Genomic DNA, 19,812 nt, shown 5'->3' with positions numbered 1-19,812 from the left:
GTTTTTGTTCAAGAAAATGTTCATTTCCTGCTTAAATGACACTTTTATGTTTTGCATTTCAGTATGACATCTTCATTCTGGACAAATGACAACTTTTTAGGTTACTCTCAACATTTCACTTACGGTAGATGTTCCGTCAGTGAACTTAAAATTGTCCTTCCTATTCCTGAGTCCCACCCAAGAACAGTAATCGTCTTTTAGGTGATCTTGAGAAAAGCAGAACAAGCGCAAGTTACAAAGATGCTGGTGAGCATTGCGGGATAATCGTGGAATTGTCAGTTTGTCTTGGCGCTCACCTGACAAGAATTTGATTTCGTCCTCTGAGTGGACGCTGGGCAGATGACTTTTGCGTTCCTTGCAGAAGTCCTCAGCTTCCTTCCAACGGTAACGATGCCAAGTGAAATGATAGCAAGAATCGTTGAACAGGAATTCGCCGGGGTCGCAGGAGGAAGCTGAAGCCACAAACAAACTTGGATTGGAAAAGCATGGCAGGATGGTTCTGGAGTAAAAACAAGGGTTGCAGCCACTCACTCTCCACTCGATCGTAACCAAAGTCTTTTAAGGAACACTGTCGGCCCTCCGGGCAGTCTGCAGAAGGACTACACAGTTGAAATGTTCCTTTTGACATGACAATTCATGCGGGCTTACCGTCCGGCGAGCGCTCGCACATGTATGGCAACGAGGATCCGCACGAGCCGTGTCGCCACTTCCCTAGCTGACGCACGGTCGTGGACACGCCTTGGTTGACGAACGCGCAGGACTCGACGTCGGAGCTGTCGGGAAAAGTTGTGAAAAGCATCTCAGTATTTTTTCTTGCTTTCTGATGAAAAATTGACAAAAGCTTTTATTTCCCCCTCATCACGGTGCTCTTTTCCATTTTGGAAAAGCGACATTTTGACAGTAAAAGGGCGCAAAAACGTAACCTCCTTACTTTCCGTTTAGACCTTCAGTCCAGTTGGAGTAGGTCACCGTCACACGGACATCCATTTTGGAAAGGAGCCCCAAAACCTTGCCTAACATTCAACACATGACCTTCTTACCTTCCAACCTGACGGTTGTCCCAGTTGGAGTAGCTCGCCGTCACGCGGACATTGGACCAAGTCAGCTCCTTTTGCTCCTTGTCATACTGACACCAAGCCTCGTCGCATTTCTGCGGAGACCATTCCCGCTTGTCAGTCGCGTGCGTACCAGTAGAGAATCAACTGCTTGCGCTTCCGTCTCACCAGATTGGAGAGTCCGATCCAGAAGCGGTCCTTGCCCATTTCCTTCTTCACAAAGGCTTCCTCGTCCGACGAGGCGATGGAGACCAGGTCGCCGCCCTCCCAGACGCAGTCGTGCCGAGCCCCCAGCCAACCGTTGGGGGTGTTCATCTTCTTGTAGCAACAGGAGCCGAAAGGGAGCCAGTCTTTCTCACACGCTAAGCCCGGATCAGCTGAGGACACATTTGAGACTTGTATGACGTACTGGCATAACTGTCTTGTCAGTAGCGTCATGGCATTTGTTTCGGGTTTCGTTTCACCAAATGATTCCCGAGCGCGGCACCGCTGCTGCTCACTGCTCCCCTCTCCCCCAAAATCACATGGGGATGGGTTAAATGCAGAGGACACATTTCACCACACCCAGATGTGTGTGTGACGATGATCATTGGGACTTTGGGGGGACTTTAAAAGACAGAATGTTGCTTCAAATTGACCCAAGTGGTGAGTCAGTCCAATTGGTATTTCTTTAAAACGAATTTAGGTTATTTTTGTAACCAGCATTCATTCCAGGGCATGTTTCTCCATTTGCACTTACGATGACATCCTGTGTTATTTTTTCAAATTTTTATTAAAGTCCTAAATGGCATTCACCATCACTGCAATTGCACCTTTGCTCACAGTTCCAACTGGGTGATCGGCAGCAAATTTAGCATGCTTTAGCTGAAATTGTCGCTCCAAATTCCTCGTTATTTGACGTCTCATTGCATGTCAAACACGCAGACAAATGCTTCAGCATTGGCAATGAAAGCAAATAATTCAGTCCATTCTTTCTTAAAGCCTCTGTTCTCATCAGCAATTCTTCTCTTTTTGCTTCCTCCGACTCTATCGAGCAATCTTTATTGGTTTTTTTTGTTTTTGTTTGTTTGTTTCATGGACTTAAATTTGGCACTTTAACGTGTCATTTGTTTTATTTTCTCTCTATGTTTTAAATATGTTCGAAATAAAGATATATCATCATCATTAGTCTCAGTCACGTGTCGTTGTGTCCTTGGGCAAGACACTTCACACACATTGCCTCCAGGTCACCATTGTAAACGAGAAAGTGTTCTCAATGGACTTACCTGGTAAAACATTGAATGGATAAAAATAAAACAATAAATACAACAAATGTTGTTTACTTGTATGTATATTGTGTACTATGTCTTGTCACCGTGGGATAGTGGGAACGTAATTTCGATTTCTTTGTCTGTCCTGGCATGTGAAGAAAATGACAATAAAGCAGACTTTGACTTTGAAAAGCGGCGCCCAATGTAAGAACGAGCGTCACGAGCGCCTTCGGGTGCGTTCTCATCGTCTGGGAGTCCAAGGGGGGCCAAACACCCAGCGGACTGGCGAGCGGGTGCTTTCCACTTTCCTTCGCACAGCGCACAGTTTACAAACAGCAGGCGCGCACACGTCCGGCCCGCGTACGCTGTTCGTGCGCACGCCACCGGCTTTCTGAGGGGACGTGACGTCATTTGGCCCGTTTGACTACAACCGCTGAGCAACGAAAAACTTCATTCCTTTCTGTCGGGATTTTATTTGGGAAGGGCAAACAAAGCAGGATAGGGGGGTGTCACCTTTTGGGCTTCGATCCGGGCCCAAACCTGCGAGTTAGATCGAAGCCAAAGTGGTGACGTAGTTTTTACTTTTAGTTTGTCATAATGGATTCGCCGGTGACGTCGTTTGCTCGTTAAACAAGAAATAAAATCAAAATCATCCAGAAGACCTTTAATTTAGTCATTGATCACTTCATTTTTATTCTATTATAGTTTATTCATCATTCCTGAATGCAAAGGATCTAAAGGTTGTACTTTTAGAATCTAAACGGTTTAGATCCTTTGCATTCAGGACTGATGAGAGGCATACAGGCCCACTTGTTCAATTTAGCACATTTCTTTTCATGCCTGCGCAGAATATCCATGGACACTACAGTGCCGTAGGGCAAAAAGATGATTCACAACAACTTCAAAGTCTCAAAATACGGAAGAGGATTAGGGCCAGTGAAGAGGGGTGGGGGGGCGACAGGATTCTGATTTTTTTTCCCTCAGAATTCTGGTTTCACTTTAAAGTGAGAATTGTGCCTTTGAAGTCTGAATTGACTTTAGAGTCTAAATTTTGACTTTAAAGTCTACATTTTGACTTTAAAGTCTACATAAAGACTATAAAGTCTAAATGCTGACATTAAAGTGAAAATTCTGACTTTAAAGTGAGAATACCCACTTTGACTTTAAAGTCTAAGAATTCTCACTTTAAAGTCAGAATCCTGTCACCCCTTTTTTTTTCTTCACCGGCCCTAATCCTCATCCGTACCAATCCAACTCCGAGATCGCAAATTACTCACTTGACGAAGTCCACGCGGCGCTCAACGCAAGAATACGGACAAGGCGCGCGGCCAGTTGGTTTCTCATCGCTCACGGGAGAGGAGATTCCACGCAAATAGTTTGCAGTCAACAATTCGACTCCAAAGCAAATGATGGACGGACTATACTAGTCACAAAAGGCGCGCGTGTTTTGATACCACTATGACGTCGGCTAACACGTGACGTCACAAAAGCTCCTAACACGTTTGCACGCCTTTGACCTGGCGAGAGTGGACGTGACCTCTTAGACGCCTTTCACTCGCAATAAAAAAGACCGCAAATAAATAATGGAGAAAAAAAAGGAGGGGGGGGGCACAAGTTGGGGAAAAAAAGGGAGGTAGGGGGGCACAAGTTTTGTCACTTACAAACCTCCGAGTTGGGTTTGGATCAGAGCCAAAGTAACGCCATGTTTTGTGTAAATGCATATGGCAGCGGCACATTAGAAATGACTGTGTAAGGGATCACGAGGATAAAAACACTGATTGCTCAATGGAATACCTGTTCAAACCAAAAATAAACTTTTCGTTTTAGCATCAATCTACAGTTGTGTTTAAACACAATTATATTCATCACGGGGCCACTCAGAAATCGAAAAGCATTGGCGCTCATTGGAAACGTGGTCACCGTCTTCATGGAAAACACTACCCGTTTTGTCCATTGGCACTGCCATGATCAACAAAAACGGAGTCCTGTCTAATGTGCCTGGACAATTAATCTGTTAGGCTCTAGAATTTAGAATAGAAAAAGAAAGAGGCTGAAGCAGAAAAGTTAGTCAAATGCAACATTTTCATTCACTACCAAAAACCTATGGGCTCGACGCCACACTTGAAATCGAAATCCATCGATTCCTTTCGAACTTGTTTTGCAAATGAACCACACGTGCTTGAATTTAGAGAGACCACTTTCATTTTCCATTGCAAATATACATTTTGAGATGGTAGACTGCATAAAAAAAGCAGGAGAGTTTTGCTCCAATTGTGTTGCTGTCCTCCACTCAGAAGCGGACAAAAACTCGCAGAGGAGCTCACAAAGGTGACAAAAACAAAGGGGGAAAAAAAGGAGGCTTGCGCACACACTTGGTTGCAGGCCATAATAGAGGACGTGAGGCCCCAGCCATGCACAAGTTACGTATGACGACATCTTCCTTCTGTAGGGCGAGCGTGCGTTGAACTTCTGCATAAAATGCAACCAAAATGGGATGGGCGCAGAGAGTGTACCTACGGATATTCTACTGTTCTACCGATGTAACGTCCGAAGGCAGAAATGTGACTTTCAACAAAGGCCTTTTCACGCTAGCTGCTGGTAAAATTGGCAGTTTTGGAACCTGACTTCAGAGGTTAGTATCCAAGGAAGGACACCATCTGTGTACCACAAAGCTGGGACTGAATTTAGATGTACATGTACGCCTTGCGATTGGCTGGCTCCCAGTTCAGGGTGCACCAACGGCCTGAAAAGGGCTGGGATAGGCTACAGCGCGCCCACCAGCCACGTGAGGAAAAATGCTTCAGATAGTGAATGGATGGATAAAAAGCAAACAGCGCCCAATCCTGCTTTGGTGTAACCAGACAAGTGATATGCAAATCGCTCAATGGAGGTCTTCATAGTTTATTGATCCGGACTGCTCCACTATGATCCACCCGGGAAAGGAGGGGCGATTGAATAGAATATTTTAAGCTGATTGGACAATGTAGCAACTTGTGCAGCCCACCAAACCTTTCTTCTGACCAATCACGGCAACAGAAATGCTCATTAGAAAAAAGTTAAAAACAACACAAACATGCATAAGGGGCCAAGTCGTTGTGTTAATGGCTACTGACTGACTAGATATTTTTCCCCACAATAGTACGTTGTACGTTTATGAAGATCGCAAAGCATTTTCGCGAATGGAGGCAGCACTTCATACACGACACTGTGTCTATTTGGCACATGCACACAAATTGAATACATCCCACCGGCTTGACAATATAACCTAGCAACCAGGGATATACGTATGCCACGTCGCAGAAGGCTCATCTGTCTATCAAGCATGTCAATGCAGCTCTGCTTATTTTTTGCCCTTAGCTTGATAGCAAAGGCAATGCACCCGTGGACGGTCTTGGTGTTTCTACATGACTGGATCTCCACAATAGAGTTTAGTTGCTTGAAAGTGGATCTGAATCTTCAGCTACCCTCAGCCACTCTGTTCTGCAGAAATATAGAATGGCTCACTCGCAGACCAATTTATAAAATAAGCAATACGAACGAAACTCATGATTCATTTACTTGTTTAATTTAACACGTGAAAGGTGGATGCTCGCTCGGGGGACGTCCTTTATGATGTAATACTTGTGTATGATAAACATACAATCTAGAGAGAAATCACCTTTGGAAATTATTGCAGTACTTCTTTGAATGAAATGAAAGCAACATGAGGTAAAGCACCGAGTGACACTTTAGTGGCGACTAGAGACTATCTATTCAAAAAAGGGTGGGAATTAATGGAGGGTAAAAATTAGCTCAAGAGCGGAGAACCAAAGACACAAGATTGGAGGGAAGTAGAAAGCAAAGAATATGGCAGAAAGATGTGAGGAAAGCAGCTAGTGTAGATAGGGTAGATCAAGGAGATTGATTAGTCATCACCCATCCAGCATCCTTGGTGGGCTGAAATACTGCAGGGGTGGCAGTATGACACATACAGACACACAAACACACACGCTAACACACACCCACAGAGGGATTCTGATTGTCACGCTTCGGCCCTGTTTCCTACTGTGGAGGTAAATGGAACACAACATGATGATGCCATTGAGCCACATCCTTGCACTTGTAACACAAGCACATACACGCGCGCACACACACAATGTTGGGGTCTCATTTAAACAGAGGACACAGAGACAGCTGCAGGAAGACAAAGAGAGCACTTCAGTAGAGCTGTACACACCTCATTCATACTTTATTAAGTGGCTCATATATGCAGGCGTTGCGAAAAGGGTAGGGTGATGTGGAAAAAAGGCATTGAAAGCATTTTTACCCTGACAAGCAAGTTTCTCCGTGACATGAAAGTGCCATCTCTCCACCACAGGTTTTGATCACAGCAGGGTTATCTCGGCAACCTATTGAGGGACTCCTAAATTTAAATCTAGGCCAGTGGGCACAGCCTCACGTGCAGCCTCATGCATTCAGTCAGTGATTTGCATGTCGTGCTGGACACTAAGGATTTTTTTTTTTTTTGCATGCAAGTTTCCCTGAAAGAACGTAAAAGCACATTAACATATGGGCTGATGGAGGCACACAAAACACATACAACCACATGACGCGAACACACAGACATAAAAACGACTCAAATGTCAAGTGAAGTTTGAAAACCACTGTAGGGTTCTGTATTAAATTTGTAGACATACATTCATACATCATCTTGAGGAGCGGAAGAGAAAGAAAATGTGTATTACAGCTGCATTGTTACATACGTTTCTATCATTGTGAGGCCATTTCTGGTGGGACATTTTGGCTGCTCTTTACAGATTTTGTGTAGTTGAGCATGAACATGACCGCATCAGGGCAATGCTATTCAGTCATTGCTTTATCGACTATCATTTAAACCAAGTTGGGATTTTGAGTCCTCTCAACTGTAAAGTTTTGAAACCTGTGGAGTCTCCCTCTGCTGGCCATTTGAAAGATTGCAGGTATAAGGCACTTCCACATCAGCATCACCTATCAGTCCAGGAGACTGCTCATTGCTTTTACAGTTCATAGATTAGAGATTTGAGTTTAGATTAGGATTTAAGACGCTATATCAAACGGAACCCTCGCAAGTATAGAAAAGATGTTGTTTGAGTTTCGTCGTGAGCTTCAGCTGCCTCCTGTAGTACACCTGCATATTTCTTGTGTGCTTACAAAATATAAGTACAACTAATGACAGAAAGACAAAAAGGAAAACAAAATGGGTACGTCTTTTTTGTAAGCATATTTAACTATGTATGAACTGTATTTTTGCAAATTGCTATTGGAAATACATCCTTTTTATTTTTGCTCAGGTTTCAATACGACAGAGGCTACCGTAAAAACATCTAAATAGTAAATTTACCGAAAAAATGCTTTTCCATACCAATCGAATTTGAAAACATTTCAAGGCAAATCGCATTTACAGACATTTGACGGATATTACTAAGTTGTAAAAAAAATACTTGCGGCCCATCGCAGCAAGTGTGTGTGTGCAGCTGTGAATGCTTCTGACATTGGCAAAATATGCGTGCATGCATTATGTAGGAAAACATGGAGCTGACTTTGTGAAATGGCCATTTGCATCTGAATGCTCCCACAAAATGTGCAGTGAGCATGAGTAGATATACTAGTAGGGTGCGCGTGTGTATGAATGAATCTACATAGCATATGTGTCATTGTGTATCTGGCGTGCATGTATCCCTGCATTGATGGATGCGTGCGCATGAATACATGACCCAGGTCTAACTTGCGTGTGCACGAATTAGTAGCCGTCATCTCTATCGTGGGTCTCAGACAGGGAGCTCTCGTCAATATTTTCCAGGCTCTCGGCATGCTGAATGCTAAGCTCGGAAAGCGGGATGCTGGGTAATGTAGTCTGTTCAGGGTACAGCCAGGGCTTGAATCCAGGGTTGTGCCTCTGCTTCCAATCGGAATACTTCAAACACGCTTTGTTGATCGACTTCATTGCCTATGAAGGTAAAAATGTAATCATAGCAAAGAACAATTAATTTGATCCTGGGCTTGTGGACCGCCCACAATTCACTCATGATATTTACAAGCTACTCAGAGTCTAATCAATTGAAAAAAATTAAATCATACAAGCACTAAAACAACAAAAAATACCGATGAAGAAGTTCAATTTGTGCTTAACCTATTGGAATAAATACGACAGAGAGAAAGCTACTCCTCTTGACATGCACTGTTTATGTTCACTATGGAGCAGCTCAGGTTGAACATTTGTATATCAAATGCGTCCATCTATGAAGAATGTCAAATGAAAAGAAATACAAATGTCCACTACAATTGAGACGTCCAATATTCAAACGCCGAATTAGCTTCTTCATTTAATTCAGTTTCTTTTCCAACCATATCTTCAACATATATCTAATAAATCCTCGCTTATGTTATTGGCTGGTAGTAAAAGTACAGTTTGATGAGCTTATACTAGAACACGTATATTGGTTTGATTTTGTTTGGTTGATGCACGTCTCTACAGCATCGCGTGGACATCGGGGACAGTGCCTCTGGATTGGCAGACTGGGGTGGTGGTTCCCCTCTTTAAGAAGGGGGACCGGAGGGTGTGTTCCAATTACAGGGGAATTACACTCCTCAGCCTCCCTGGTAAGGTCTATTCAGGGGTGCTGGAGAGGAGGGTCCGTCGGGAGGTCGAACCTCGGATTCAGGAGGAACAGTGTGGCTTTCGTCCTGGCCGTGGAACAGTGGACCAGCTCTTCACCCTCAACAGGATCCTCGAGGGTGCATGGGAGTTCGCCCAACCAGTCCACATGTGTTTTGTGGACTTGGAGAAGGCGTTCGACCGTGTCCCTCGGGAGGTTCTGTGGGGGGTGCTTCGGGAGTACGGGGTACCGAGCCAACTGATAAGGGCGGTTCGGTCCCTGTATCACCGATGCCAGAGTGTGGTCCGCATTTCCGGCAGTAAGTCGGATTCGTTCCCAGTGAGGGTTGGACTCCGCCAAGGCTGCCCTTTGTCACCGATTCTGTTCATAATTTTTATGGACAGAATTTCTAGGCGCAGCCGAGGCGTTGAGGGTGTCCGGTTTGGGGACCTCAGCATCGCGTCTCTGCTTTTTGCAGACGACGTGGTGCTGTTGGCTTCTTCAGGCCGTGATCTCCAGCTCTCACTGGAGCGGTTCGCAGCCAAGTGTGAAGCGGTCGGGATGAGGGTCAGCACCTCCAAATCCGAGTCCATGGTCCTCGATCGGAAAAGGGTGGAATGCCCTCTCCGGATCGGGGATGAGATCCTGCCCCAAGTGGAGGAGTTTAAGTATCTTGGGGTCTTGTTCACGAGTGAGGGGAGGATGGAGCGCGAGATCGACAGGCGGATCGGTGCAGCGTCGGCAGTAATGCGGACTCTGTACCGGTCCGTCGTGGTAAAGAGAGAGCTGAGCCAAAAGGCAAAGCTCTCAATTTACCGGTCGATTTACGCTCCTACCCTCACCTATGGTCACGAGCTATGGGTCGTGACCGAAAGAACGAGATCCCGGATACAAGCGGCCGAAATGAGTTTTCTCCGCAGGATGTCCGGGCTCTCCCTTAGAGATAGGGTGAGGAGTTCGGTCATCCGGGAGAGACTCGGAGTAGAGTCGCTACTCCTCCACGTTGAGAGGAGCCAGATGAGGTGGCTCGGGCATCTCATCAGGATGCCTCCTGGACGCCTCCCTGGGGAGGTGTTCCGGGCATGTCCCACCGGTAGGAGACCCCGGGGACGACCCAGGACGCGCTGGAGAGACTATGTCTCTCGGCTGGCCTGGGAACGCCTTGGGATCCCCCGGGATGAGCTAGATGAAGTGGCTGGGGAGAGGGAAGTCTGGGAGTCCCTCCTGAAGCTGCTGCCCCCGCGACCCGACCCCGGATAAGCGGAAGAAGATGGATGGATGGATGGATGGTTGATGCAGGCAATAATGCCACAATGTGACCTCAGCATGAGCTTGTCTTGCATGTAAACAGAGGACTTGAAAACCAAAAGTGCTTAGCCAAGTAGCTGTCTGGCACGGAGGTAACACAACAGCATCAGCGTATAGAGTGAGCTGGCCCCGCAGCCTCTGTTGTGTGCTTCTAACAACCCATCTGCCATGTATTCTCTCACCAAACGGTATACACAGTATCATTGTTAAAAATGGGGGGTGCTGAGGGGAGGGGAGGCGAGATCTCGTCTACAACCACTAAACCTGACAGTCTTGTCCATAAAACACATTTTTCTAGCATCTCTATTAAATTGTAGAAGACTTACGCCCGGTGCAAGGAAGTGGGAAAACTTTTTGACAACCCACTTGGGTAATGAACCTGGGGGAGAAGAAGGGAAGAAAAGAAAGAGTGAGCAATGCAGGTCGCTGCTGATGTGAATGACATGCATTCAAGTGTTGTCTGCATTTTGCTCAAAGTGCGTCATAACTTAGTTACCCCGTGGATCTAACTGTGCCATGTATGTGAGGACACAGTGGTTGGGCCCCTGGCTCTGCACCATGTAGCCAGTCTGTATGGACACGGCTCTGACCATGTCCTTTTTGGGCGGATATTTCTGTAGAAAGACAAAAACACACCGATTTCCCGTTGAAATGTTTTCAAGGGAGTTTATGGCTTTGACTTTTTGTCCACGCAAAACACAGCTCCTAAGTTTGATGAAACGATTGCCACCGCTGCCTCCTTTACTTATACTTAATATCTTCATTTATTATTCAGTATGATAAAGTCGCCAGTTGATAGCCTGTGCTAATTAGAATAGGAAAGGCCCTGAAGAAGAAATCTGATTTGTAGAAAATAGAACCGGCTTCTACGTTATCTATTTTTGGTGCCTGCCCTTGTACTTAATTATATGTTGCTTCACAGTTTTTGAGCTTAGTCCAATTCAAGATACTTCATGATACCGCCTGCTAGCTTCAAATACTCCATTTGCAAATGCTCCAACAACAGATGCAGCATTGCAGGAAGCTTATCACCAAAAGGTAAAATAACGACATTTCAGGAACACCTCCCACGTGATTATTATTATTGTTTTCATTGTTATTTTTGAAATAAAATCAAAATTACAGGATAACAAGACAGAGACAAAACTATTGTAAATCGGGTAGATTATCTGAGTGAAACAAATTTTTTTTTTCATACTAAATTATAATTCCATGAACAGTTTTGTGCCCAATTCCACCCAAAAAGTGTGATTGTCAAGCTTCTGCAGAGATGAAGCTACTCATCTTTGTCACATTCGAGCACAGATGCATCTAAAACCACTGAATGGTTTACCATCAGTGACCATTTGTGGTGTTTCCTGTTTGATGGCAAGTCAGAGCTTGCCATTCGCATCACGTGATCATGTGAAGTTTGCGTCGGAAAAATATGAAATTCAGCCTAGCAGTTAAGTGCTTTGCCAATATGGCACGTTGAAAACTTTCTTAGTCATATGATGATTCATTCATCGAACCATTATCCAACTTGAGTAACTACGATGAATCGTGCTGTGTAAATGATTGGGGGAACAATAATGAGTAATAGAGGTCATTTAGTAAGCAAGTTTATGAAGTCTTCGGGTTTGCCTTTTTTCATGTTAGGGTAGAATATGCATGCTTAACTAACGCATATGCATACCAAAATAGTTTTTCATTCATCTGTATTTTTTCATGATGATTAAATTGTAGTTATTTACTTACATTACTAAACATAGGCAGTGTGTTTTAGTGGTTATACTGGATTCATTTCTGACTCAAGTCAATGAAAACAGATGGAAATTCTGTTTAAAAATGTATAAAGTTAAAATGGCTTGTCATTGAAAGGTTTTTTTTTGTGTGGTTCCATAAATTGATCAAGTGCTCTACATTCCATTTGATTTCGTTGTCTTTTTATGCTTTCTACGATCAGGTGCAACTGTTTGCCATTTATTGACCTTGGCAATGCGTGTGTGCCTCAAGTTGACAAAACCTTATCATGTGTCCTTGCCTACTCGTGTATACAAAAATAAACAAACGTTATTTGGTGACAGAATGTTATCCATCCTTCTTCATTATATTGCAATAATATCTGAAGACCATACCGTGAAAAAAAAAAAAAAAAAAAAAAACTCCTGACCTAATGCTTGGTCTCAAAAAACTGAACAAGCTACCCGTGATTTTAATACCGACATGTGAGTTGCAATGCTGTCACTTGAGTGGGTACTTAGCTGACATCAATTCCAGAAATTAAAGCACAGAATCACATAATCTGGTTAGAAGTTTCCCAAATGGGACTATTGAATAAATAAATATACAGTATTGTCTAGCAATTCTATGCAGCATAGGGGACATCGGGACATAAAGCACACACTCTGTTCTTTGTTTTGTTTTTTTCCACGCAGGAATGCGGAAGGCGAGGTGGAAGTGAACAGCTAATCATCACGCGAGAGCTCTTATCCTTGTGCAAACATTTCATGAGTGACTAAGACTGAATGACAATGGAGGCAAATATAAACCTGGGCACATGGAGAGACCTAGTAAGTAAGCCTGGGAGGGTCCAAGAAAAAGTATACACGGGAAATTATACAGTTGTTTGTATAGAACAAACCGGGAGATTAGCGTCACCAGCTGGCTACTTCCCCGGTCATGTGATACAAAAACCGAGTTCCTGGAGATATAAATAAAGCCCAACATTTTAAAATACAATCATATCTGCAGGCTCGGTAAAAAATAAGAAAACTCTTTCTTGAAACTTGCAATTGAACTTTTTTTGCATGAAATAACTACCTTGAGTTGGGAAAACTGTTGGACATTTAAAACCTGGCTACAGGCATTTTTCAAGTAATCTAATTCAAAAGCAATAGGAGCATAAAACACGCTTGAGTTATTCACGAAAACATGCACAGATGCACACGACACATTCAGCTCAAAAGCTTGCTGAACTGAACCGCCTTGATCCGACGCATCCAGCGCGCACTCGTCGTTTGTTTCACTCGGCTACATTGGTATCTCCACGCACCTTTGAGTTGCAGCAACCAACGTGACCATATGCCTGCGCGTGAACTTACCGCATGTTTAACCGAGTAGTTCATGATGATGTAGTCTTTCCCCGTTTGCAACCAGGAGCGAAGCGTGACGACATCTCGGTTACGGAGCGGATTTGGACATTTCCCTGTTGTCAAATTCAGATGCACAAAACCGTTGTGATTTTGAGTAGGTTACATTAGACATGTGCGTATAGCTCATCAGTGGAACATACATGAATAATACCCAACATCTGCATTGACTGTAAGCTTTCCAATATCAAAGGTCTCGATGACGTTTGTGTCCCATTTTCTTCTGTACTCAATGTCATGGAGAACATCATACATGGTCTCAGCTGACACATCCTTCGTGACCATCCGACACTGCATCAGAAAGAGAGAAAAAGGAACATGCAATCAATTCATTCATGTGGAAGTGTGTGGTGAGCGATCACGTACAGAAGCAAGTAACGAAGCGGGCATTCCAAATTTGGTTAACTTAGTAGGATGTCTGTCTTTAAGAATGATTGAAAGTCTGTACACAATAATATTACATTTTAAAGTATGGCTTAAATACATTGTTACTGTATAATTCTATTTGTGTATTCTCAAATTGTTACGCGTGGTTATGCCTAAAAACCAACGGGGACTACCTGTTAGCTAAAGAACAGATGTTTAAAATAGAAACAAGCTGAGGGCAGATTGCCGCTGTTACCACAGTTACAATTCCGGAGGGATTTTGTGTTAATAAGAAGACAAAACAAAAGCAAAGATGCACTTCAGACAAGGACGCGTATAGAGTGCAAAAGCCGTACCAACGGGAGAAAAAGTGGTCATTGAAACACTAGTGAGACAGAGTGAACGAGAAAGAAAAGCATTGACTGTCGGTGCCTTTTGGTCCCCAGTCACTTTATTACAAATCAGACCAGAGGGGCTTGGGGAACATTCTGCTCTTGTACTCCATGGAGGATTAATAGAAGAAAAAGGCAGCTCTCTTTCATCGTCACTTTCTAGTTTCTAGAGAGTGGAGCTTCTGCTCCTCCGCAGGAGACTGCTTAGGCATCTTTTGAGGATGCTTCTTGGACGTTCCAGGCACATTCCACTGAGTGGAGTACATGAGGAGGACCTGTCTCAGATCCACCCAGAAGAGATGGACAAAGCGGGTGGGGAAAGGGATGTCTAGGCTTCTTGTTGGCCCAGCGACCCAACCACGGATAAGAGGAAGACAATGGATAATCAATAGTCAATTAAACACACCTTAACTCCGCCCTCAAAAGATTTAGTCATTTGATGCTCACTCAACTGAGCTTTCGTAAGGTGGGTTGACATCTTGGGTGTTGCTGGCTCACCGTAATGCTGGTTAATCATTTGGAATAACAAAAAAACAAAAATAAACAAAACAAAAAAAAACACCAAAAAGCCAAAGAAAAACTAAACATGCACTCGAGAATTCATCTTTGACTTCTTGAGCGACTTTCAAGTGTTGTGTGACTATTTTTATTTAAAGTGGTTGTAAAACCATAGGGGCGTTTGGGCCTTCGATTTAGTTGGTTGAATCCAGGAGAGACAAGAGTCGAAGTTCATTGAGTTGAAACGACTCGAGGAGGAAAGAATGGACGTCAGTATTTGCAATCCAACTGAAACGGGCGGAGCTTTAGAGAATGTTACGCTGAGCTGTCAGAGATGTTCTGGTCAGAATGGAGAAAAACAGCCCAGCAAGTAGCTTAATTCGTTTACATTTTAATTTGGTTAGCTCACCAGATGAAGCAAGGAGACGGTGATGACTTCAAGAGAGATAAACCGATGATAGTTACCCAATGTACTGAGTGTTTTGGGGTTTGTCAGTGGATCTTCAAGCCCAGCCTACTCACTATGCACTCAACCATCCATTTTCTATTCCACTTATCCCAATAAGGGTTGCCGGAAGATGGAACCTGTCCCAGCCGTGCTCAGACAGACAGAGTCGAAAATATAGACGATCATTCACATCTAAATCTTTCCCATTACTGAGTAGAAACTGACCCCATGATACAAGTTGAGTCTGAGTCCAAGCACACAAGTCAGGCTATTGAACCACTACCAGGGGAGTCCTAATCTAGTCCTCGAGAGCCACTATCCTGCATAATTTAGATATTGCCCTCCTCTATTTGCCTTCGATGACTGGATTTGGACAGCCCCGCATGACACCGTCGGGGAGTGCCCACTCACGATAATAAATGATATTTGACCCTTGCCTTGCATAACCACTCCACGCAAACCATGACTCATCAAAGTGTCTGCGCTTTTCACAAGCTTCATTTGGCGCTAGTAAGACATTTGTGGGCAACAACAAAACAGGGGGAAAAAAAACAGATCTCAGCCTGTGAGTGGATCAGAGGCTCCCCTCAAGAGTCATCAAGGAGGATTCCGCCTGTGTGCGTATGGCAGAAAAGCAGCAGAAATTATTTGGCACATTGGCCAAATTACAAAATGTAAACAAAACCATCTACGTGTGTAACAAAAAAACGGACTCCTCACATTGTTGCTGTTTTTTGGTTTCTCTATGTTAAAGTGGCTTATGTGTATTTGGTGTTGGATTATAAAACTGATGTTCATGACGAGGCTGCGTGATGAATAAAAGGTACTGTAACGTAAACGTAGTGCTGTACGTTCAGTGACTGCGCTAACTGTGTGATGTCAGAGCTCAGAGAGCAAAGCAAACAGACGATAAAGTGACCATGAAAAATGCATGCTTCCGTTACACTAGCATTTACATTAACACGCCAATATAGGATAGAAGCACCGCCCATATGTGGGCGTTTGCACACTTCTTTGTTTGCTGAGCCTGTTCTGTCAAAAGGGGGGGGGGGGGGGGGAAAGCATGAGTAAATAGCACCTTATTGTGTGCATACACAAACACGGAGCTGCTGCAAACATGATACACCTTCACTAGAACAGCTCCAGGATGTACCTGGAGGAATCGTGCTGGATAATGAGAATGCTATGCCGTCCTGACTGGTGCCTACATTGCAAATTCTGGGAGGGGACTGGGAAAAGCCTGCTGTTGCTGTTCTTGCACACAAAGATAACACCCTAAAGCACACGGACGCACTTTATTCGGCAAAGTAAACAACCGTTGGCTGGATCACACAACCCTGACCCGGATATACCCACAAGAAATGGCATCCTGAGCTTAACTTGAATGGAAGCCATAAAGGTTTTTCAGAATCAGTCTACCATAAAAGCATGCAAAGGCACATTTGAAGACAAGACAAGTTTTCAACAAGCAAATTCGCATTGCAATTTTAAAAAAAGGTCATGTGCAATGGCGGTACAAGGTTAAAAATGTACATTAGATAATAGAGACCACAACAAACTACTAAAATGACCCTTGACCATTGAAAATCCACAGATTTTTTTATTCTAAACCCCCAAAATTCTTCCAAAAATGCTGGTAAACTTATAATGTGCATTATGTGAAGAAAATTAAAAAAATAATAATGAAAATATGTTGAAAAATTAAATCTGCAAACTAGGTGAATCCACAGGTGCTGTGGTCCACTGCATTAATATTCATTAGGGCTGCAACAAAAACTGGTTGGAATAAGGAAATTGATTTTAAAAAATACGAGTGCAACAGTGCATTGAATCGAATCATTCCACTTTCAAATACATTAAGAAAAACCATTATTGGAGGAATATACCTGAAAGGAATGCCTAAGTGACAGTTCATTCATATTGATAACATAAAAACTCATTGCATCACATTCTCGCAAACTGGGATGCACCATATCGAATTAAATTATAATCCCGTTTGTTTGAATTATATCTAATTGTCCATCAATTCATTTTCTAGTTTAAAGTGACATCACAGTTCTGACAAAGCCGCCATCTTACCTCCCACGACAAATATTCAAATTCCGACGCAAGCAATTTCTATCAAATGTGGAGTGGAGCAATGGGCAACGATTAAAAGATTGTGGAGTGTTGGAGATACTTTGGTATACTGTGCAAACGGCAACCACAACAATAACAAACATAAATTTATGACAGCTATGTCCACTTAACCTTTCAAAACGTAATTTTCCTCCTTTATTGACACTGTCAACATGTCACTTTATAAGAGATGTTGCACTTAGTTTTTGTGTAAAAGATTAACATTTAAATTATATTTATTTCATAAAACTTCAGATAGCTATTTATTTGTTAAAATCTTCATTGAACTTGACCAAATGTGCTGCTGACCCTTGGAACCGCCTGCACTTTTGTTTTTGCTCTTTTCGATCCAATTTGCAAATAATGATGTCATTTGTTTAAAAAGCGAAGGTGAAAGTAATACATCAAAAGTGAATGTGAAAAGCTGCTGTTTAATAACCATATGCTCATTGGCATTTAAATTGGCATGTACGTTTTGGTTTGTATTCTTGAAAATAATGGGTGCCAAAATGTTCCTTTTGACTTCAAATGAATATTCTCTTAAAATATCTGTTATCATCCTCCTTAATCTCCAATAATCGATATCAGCCCTGACAAAAATCATACCGGTTGGAAGGGGGATGGAAGAGTAAAAAAAAAAAAAAAAATCCATTTGCTGTCACTTCACGGTTGAAGAAGTACATTTCTCTGCATACATGCAAGATAGTTGGCGGTCATTCATAAATAAATGAGTGAAGTCGAGGGAGTAGCAAGGCATGTTCATAGAAGCGTGTAGTAAATTTCATAACATCTTTTGATATTGTGCAAGTTAGATAGAGTTTCATAGCCGCATTGGGGCAGCTAATGTTTGCAGACGTGCGTCATGTTGCTCAGCGGTTTCATATTTGCATATTATACACGCTATTCTCGTTTGGATGATGTTGCGTGTACTCACCTTAATTTTATGGACACTCTTGCCCTCCTCCAACGCCTGGCTCCACACGGCGATGCCCCCCTTGTTGTAGGTCACAGTCCAACCTTCCTCACTCAGACACTCCGACTTGAAGCTGGCGAACGCCTGGTCGTCCGGGATGGTAACGTTTCGTCCAGACATGTCTCTGTCCCGGGGGAAAAGATGTTGGGACGCGAGCGGGGCTTCGAGAAAAAGGAAATGTTGCAGGGAGTCTCCCTCCTCTTGTGTTTGAACAAGTTAACAGCTTAATTCAATTTAGCGAGAAACCTGCAGCGCGGTCTTGTGATGTGTGCGCATGCTCACTCGGGGAGGTACAATGAAGTAGTCAAATAGAGGTGTGGACACCGCCTCCGCCGCGCGCACAGGTGACAGTCGAGTTCTGCGTCGAGAAAAGCACCGAAACGGTTCAGTCGAAGCTTGTGTTTGTTCCAAATAAGTTTCGCTCGAGCAGCAGTCCTAAAAAAACAGCCGTTCTGAAGACCAACCATATGGTTACGTTTCCGCTTGACACTCACCGACGCACTGTGGCTTTCACTGCTTTATTTCTTCTTCACTGGTCCTGTGATGGTTGGTCCCAGTTCTCCATCCCTGCAGTCGGTGATCATTGGGAGGATGCGGCGTGAAACGAAAGAGGGAGTGGGAGGGAGGGAGGGAGGGTGACAGCGCTTGGCTTGATCCACGTCAGACAGGCGACGCAGTAGACGGCTTCAATGGGAACGCCTCCGAGTGATGCATTTAGGGCGCCTCGTAAATGTAGCAGCTGGGATTCACCCATTTGCTCGCTCACCGATGACGTTGCACTTGACTGAGGCGTTTTTAGGGACACCCATGCTTATGCAAGACAATAAATACCCCGAGTTATCTAATGGCTTGCTATACCTTATTCCGAAAATGATTGCATTTTGTAGTGGACAGAATCCTCTTTATGCTTTTCGAAATACTAAACAAACTGCCACATGCCAAGAAGAAAGAAGACAAAAGACTGGGTGACCTCCACTGTTACACTTTGATTACTTTTTACTTTTAATGATAAAGGCTATCTTGAATGTCTGTGCGAGTCATTGTGTTGCAATGAAACATTTATGAACGCAGTTTTCTGTAAAAAAAAAAAAAAATAATAATAATGGCAGTCAGTATTAAACCTGAGGCCAAGGCTGAATGTACACATCAAACACTGTTGCACTATATTTGTTGAGAGAAGATTTTTTTGGGGTGACGACGTGCTTGCAATGACAAATTTACATTCAATGTGACCTAATGAAATGTCTGGATAAGGTGCAAGTTGATTTATGATAAGAGAGCACGATGTGCTCAATGATTCATGGCATGGCACACTAAGTCTGCTGCTGCGACATAAAATATCCACTTCATAAATTAAACCTCTACTGCTTGGTGGAAGCTGCCGCCCATTTTACAGTAGCTATTTTGAGATTGCATATAGTCGCAGAACATTATTTATAAGAAAACGTGTCGTGACTAAATAATAATAATAATATTTCAGGGGCATACTAGTACACTGTTTACCACATAAACTAAATATACAAGGCACACAAATAAGAGTTGGGCGAATTACTCCTCTCCATTTAAAAACTATTTCAAACAATATGCTACTCTTTCATATTAAACTCAAGTTCAACACACCCGACCTGTCATCTTGATCTTTTGTGAATTGGCGCCGCC

At 43.3% G+C, this 19,812-nt stretch overlaps 2 protein-coding genes across 9 annotated transcripts; both read right to left on the bottom strand.

Annotated features, from left to right (window-relative positions):
* Positions 1 to 44: 44 nt before the first annotated feature.
* Positions 45 to 3,808, bottom strand: LOC119132737 (lymphocyte antigen 75-like). The gene is made up of 7 exons (XM_037268210.1): positions 3,583 to 3,808; positions 1,224 to 1,432; positions 1,041 to 1,150; positions 649 to 773; positions 532 to 588; positions 124 to 452; positions 45 to 77 (listed from the first exon to the last, which is right to left on the bottom strand). The coding sequence occupies exons 1-7, from the start codon at positions 3,647 to 3,649 to the stop codon at positions 45 to 47; spliced, it is 930 nt and encodes a 309-aa protein (XP_037124105.1). The 5' UTR covers positions 3,650 to 3,808.
* Positions 3,809 to 6,927: 3,119 nt separating this feature from the next.
* Positions 6,928 to 18,834, bottom strand: stard10 (StAR-related lipid transfer (START) domain containing 10). 8 transcript variants are annotated; one of them, XM_037268674.1, is made up of 8 exons: positions 18,648 to 18,834; positions 18,436 to 18,605; positions 18,115 to 18,314; positions 13,502 to 13,649; positions 13,311 to 13,414; positions 10,724 to 10,841; positions 10,554 to 10,606; positions 6,928 to 8,270 (listed from the first exon to the last, which is right to left on the bottom strand). In XM_037268674.1, exons 3-8 carry the CDS (start codon positions 18,271 to 18,273, stop codon positions 8,064 to 8,066), a joined length of 789 nt encoding a protein of 262 aa, XP_037124569.1. In that variant the 5' UTR covers positions 18,274 to 18,314; positions 18,436 to 18,605; positions 18,648 to 18,834; the 3' UTR covers positions 6,928 to 8,063. The 8 variants fall into 8 exon arrangements, with proteins under 8 accessions (XP_037124569.1, XP_037124565.1, XP_037124566.1 ...); XM_037268670.1 differs by having other exon boundaries at positions 18,115 to 18,277; XM_037268671.1 differs by having other exon boundaries at positions 18,115 to 18,277; positions 18,436 to 18,588.
* Between the last annotated feature and the right edge of the window lie 978 nt (positions 18,835 to 19,812).

This window comes from Syngnathus acus, chromosome 13 (assembly GCF_901709675.1).
Source record: "Syngnathus acus chromosome 13, fSynAcu1.2, whole genome shotgun sequence".
NCBI lineage: Eukaryota > Metazoa > Chordata > Actinopteri > Syngnathiformes > Syngnathidae > Syngnathus > Syngnathus acus.
This window is presented reverse-complemented; position numbering and strand designations above follow the sequence as displayed.

Coding starts and splice junctions, on each gene's coding strand:
- stard10 (XM_037268674.1), bottom strand. CDS start 18,273: ATGTCTGGACGAAACGTTACCATCCCGGACGACCAGGCGTTCGCCAGC. Junction 10,842..13,310: donor ACTACTCGGTTAAACATGCG/GTAAGTTCACGC, acceptor GTCTTTCTACAG/AAATATCCGCCCAAAAAGGA. Junction 8,271..10,553: donor CCCACTTCCTTGCACCGGGC/GTAAGTCTTCTA, acceptor TTACCTTCATAG/GCAATGAAGTCGATCAACAA.
- LOC119132737 (XM_037268210.1), bottom strand. CDS start 3,649: ATGAGAAACCAACTGGCCGCGCGCCTTGTCCGTATTCTTGCGTTGAGC. Junction 774..1,040: donor GACAACCGTCAGGTTGGAAG/GTAAGAAGGTCA, acceptor TTTTCCCGACAG/CTCCGACGTCGAGTCCTGCG. Junction 78..123: donor TCACTGACGGAACATCTACC/GTAAGTGAAATG, acceptor TCATTTGTCCAG/AATGAAGATGTCATACTGAA.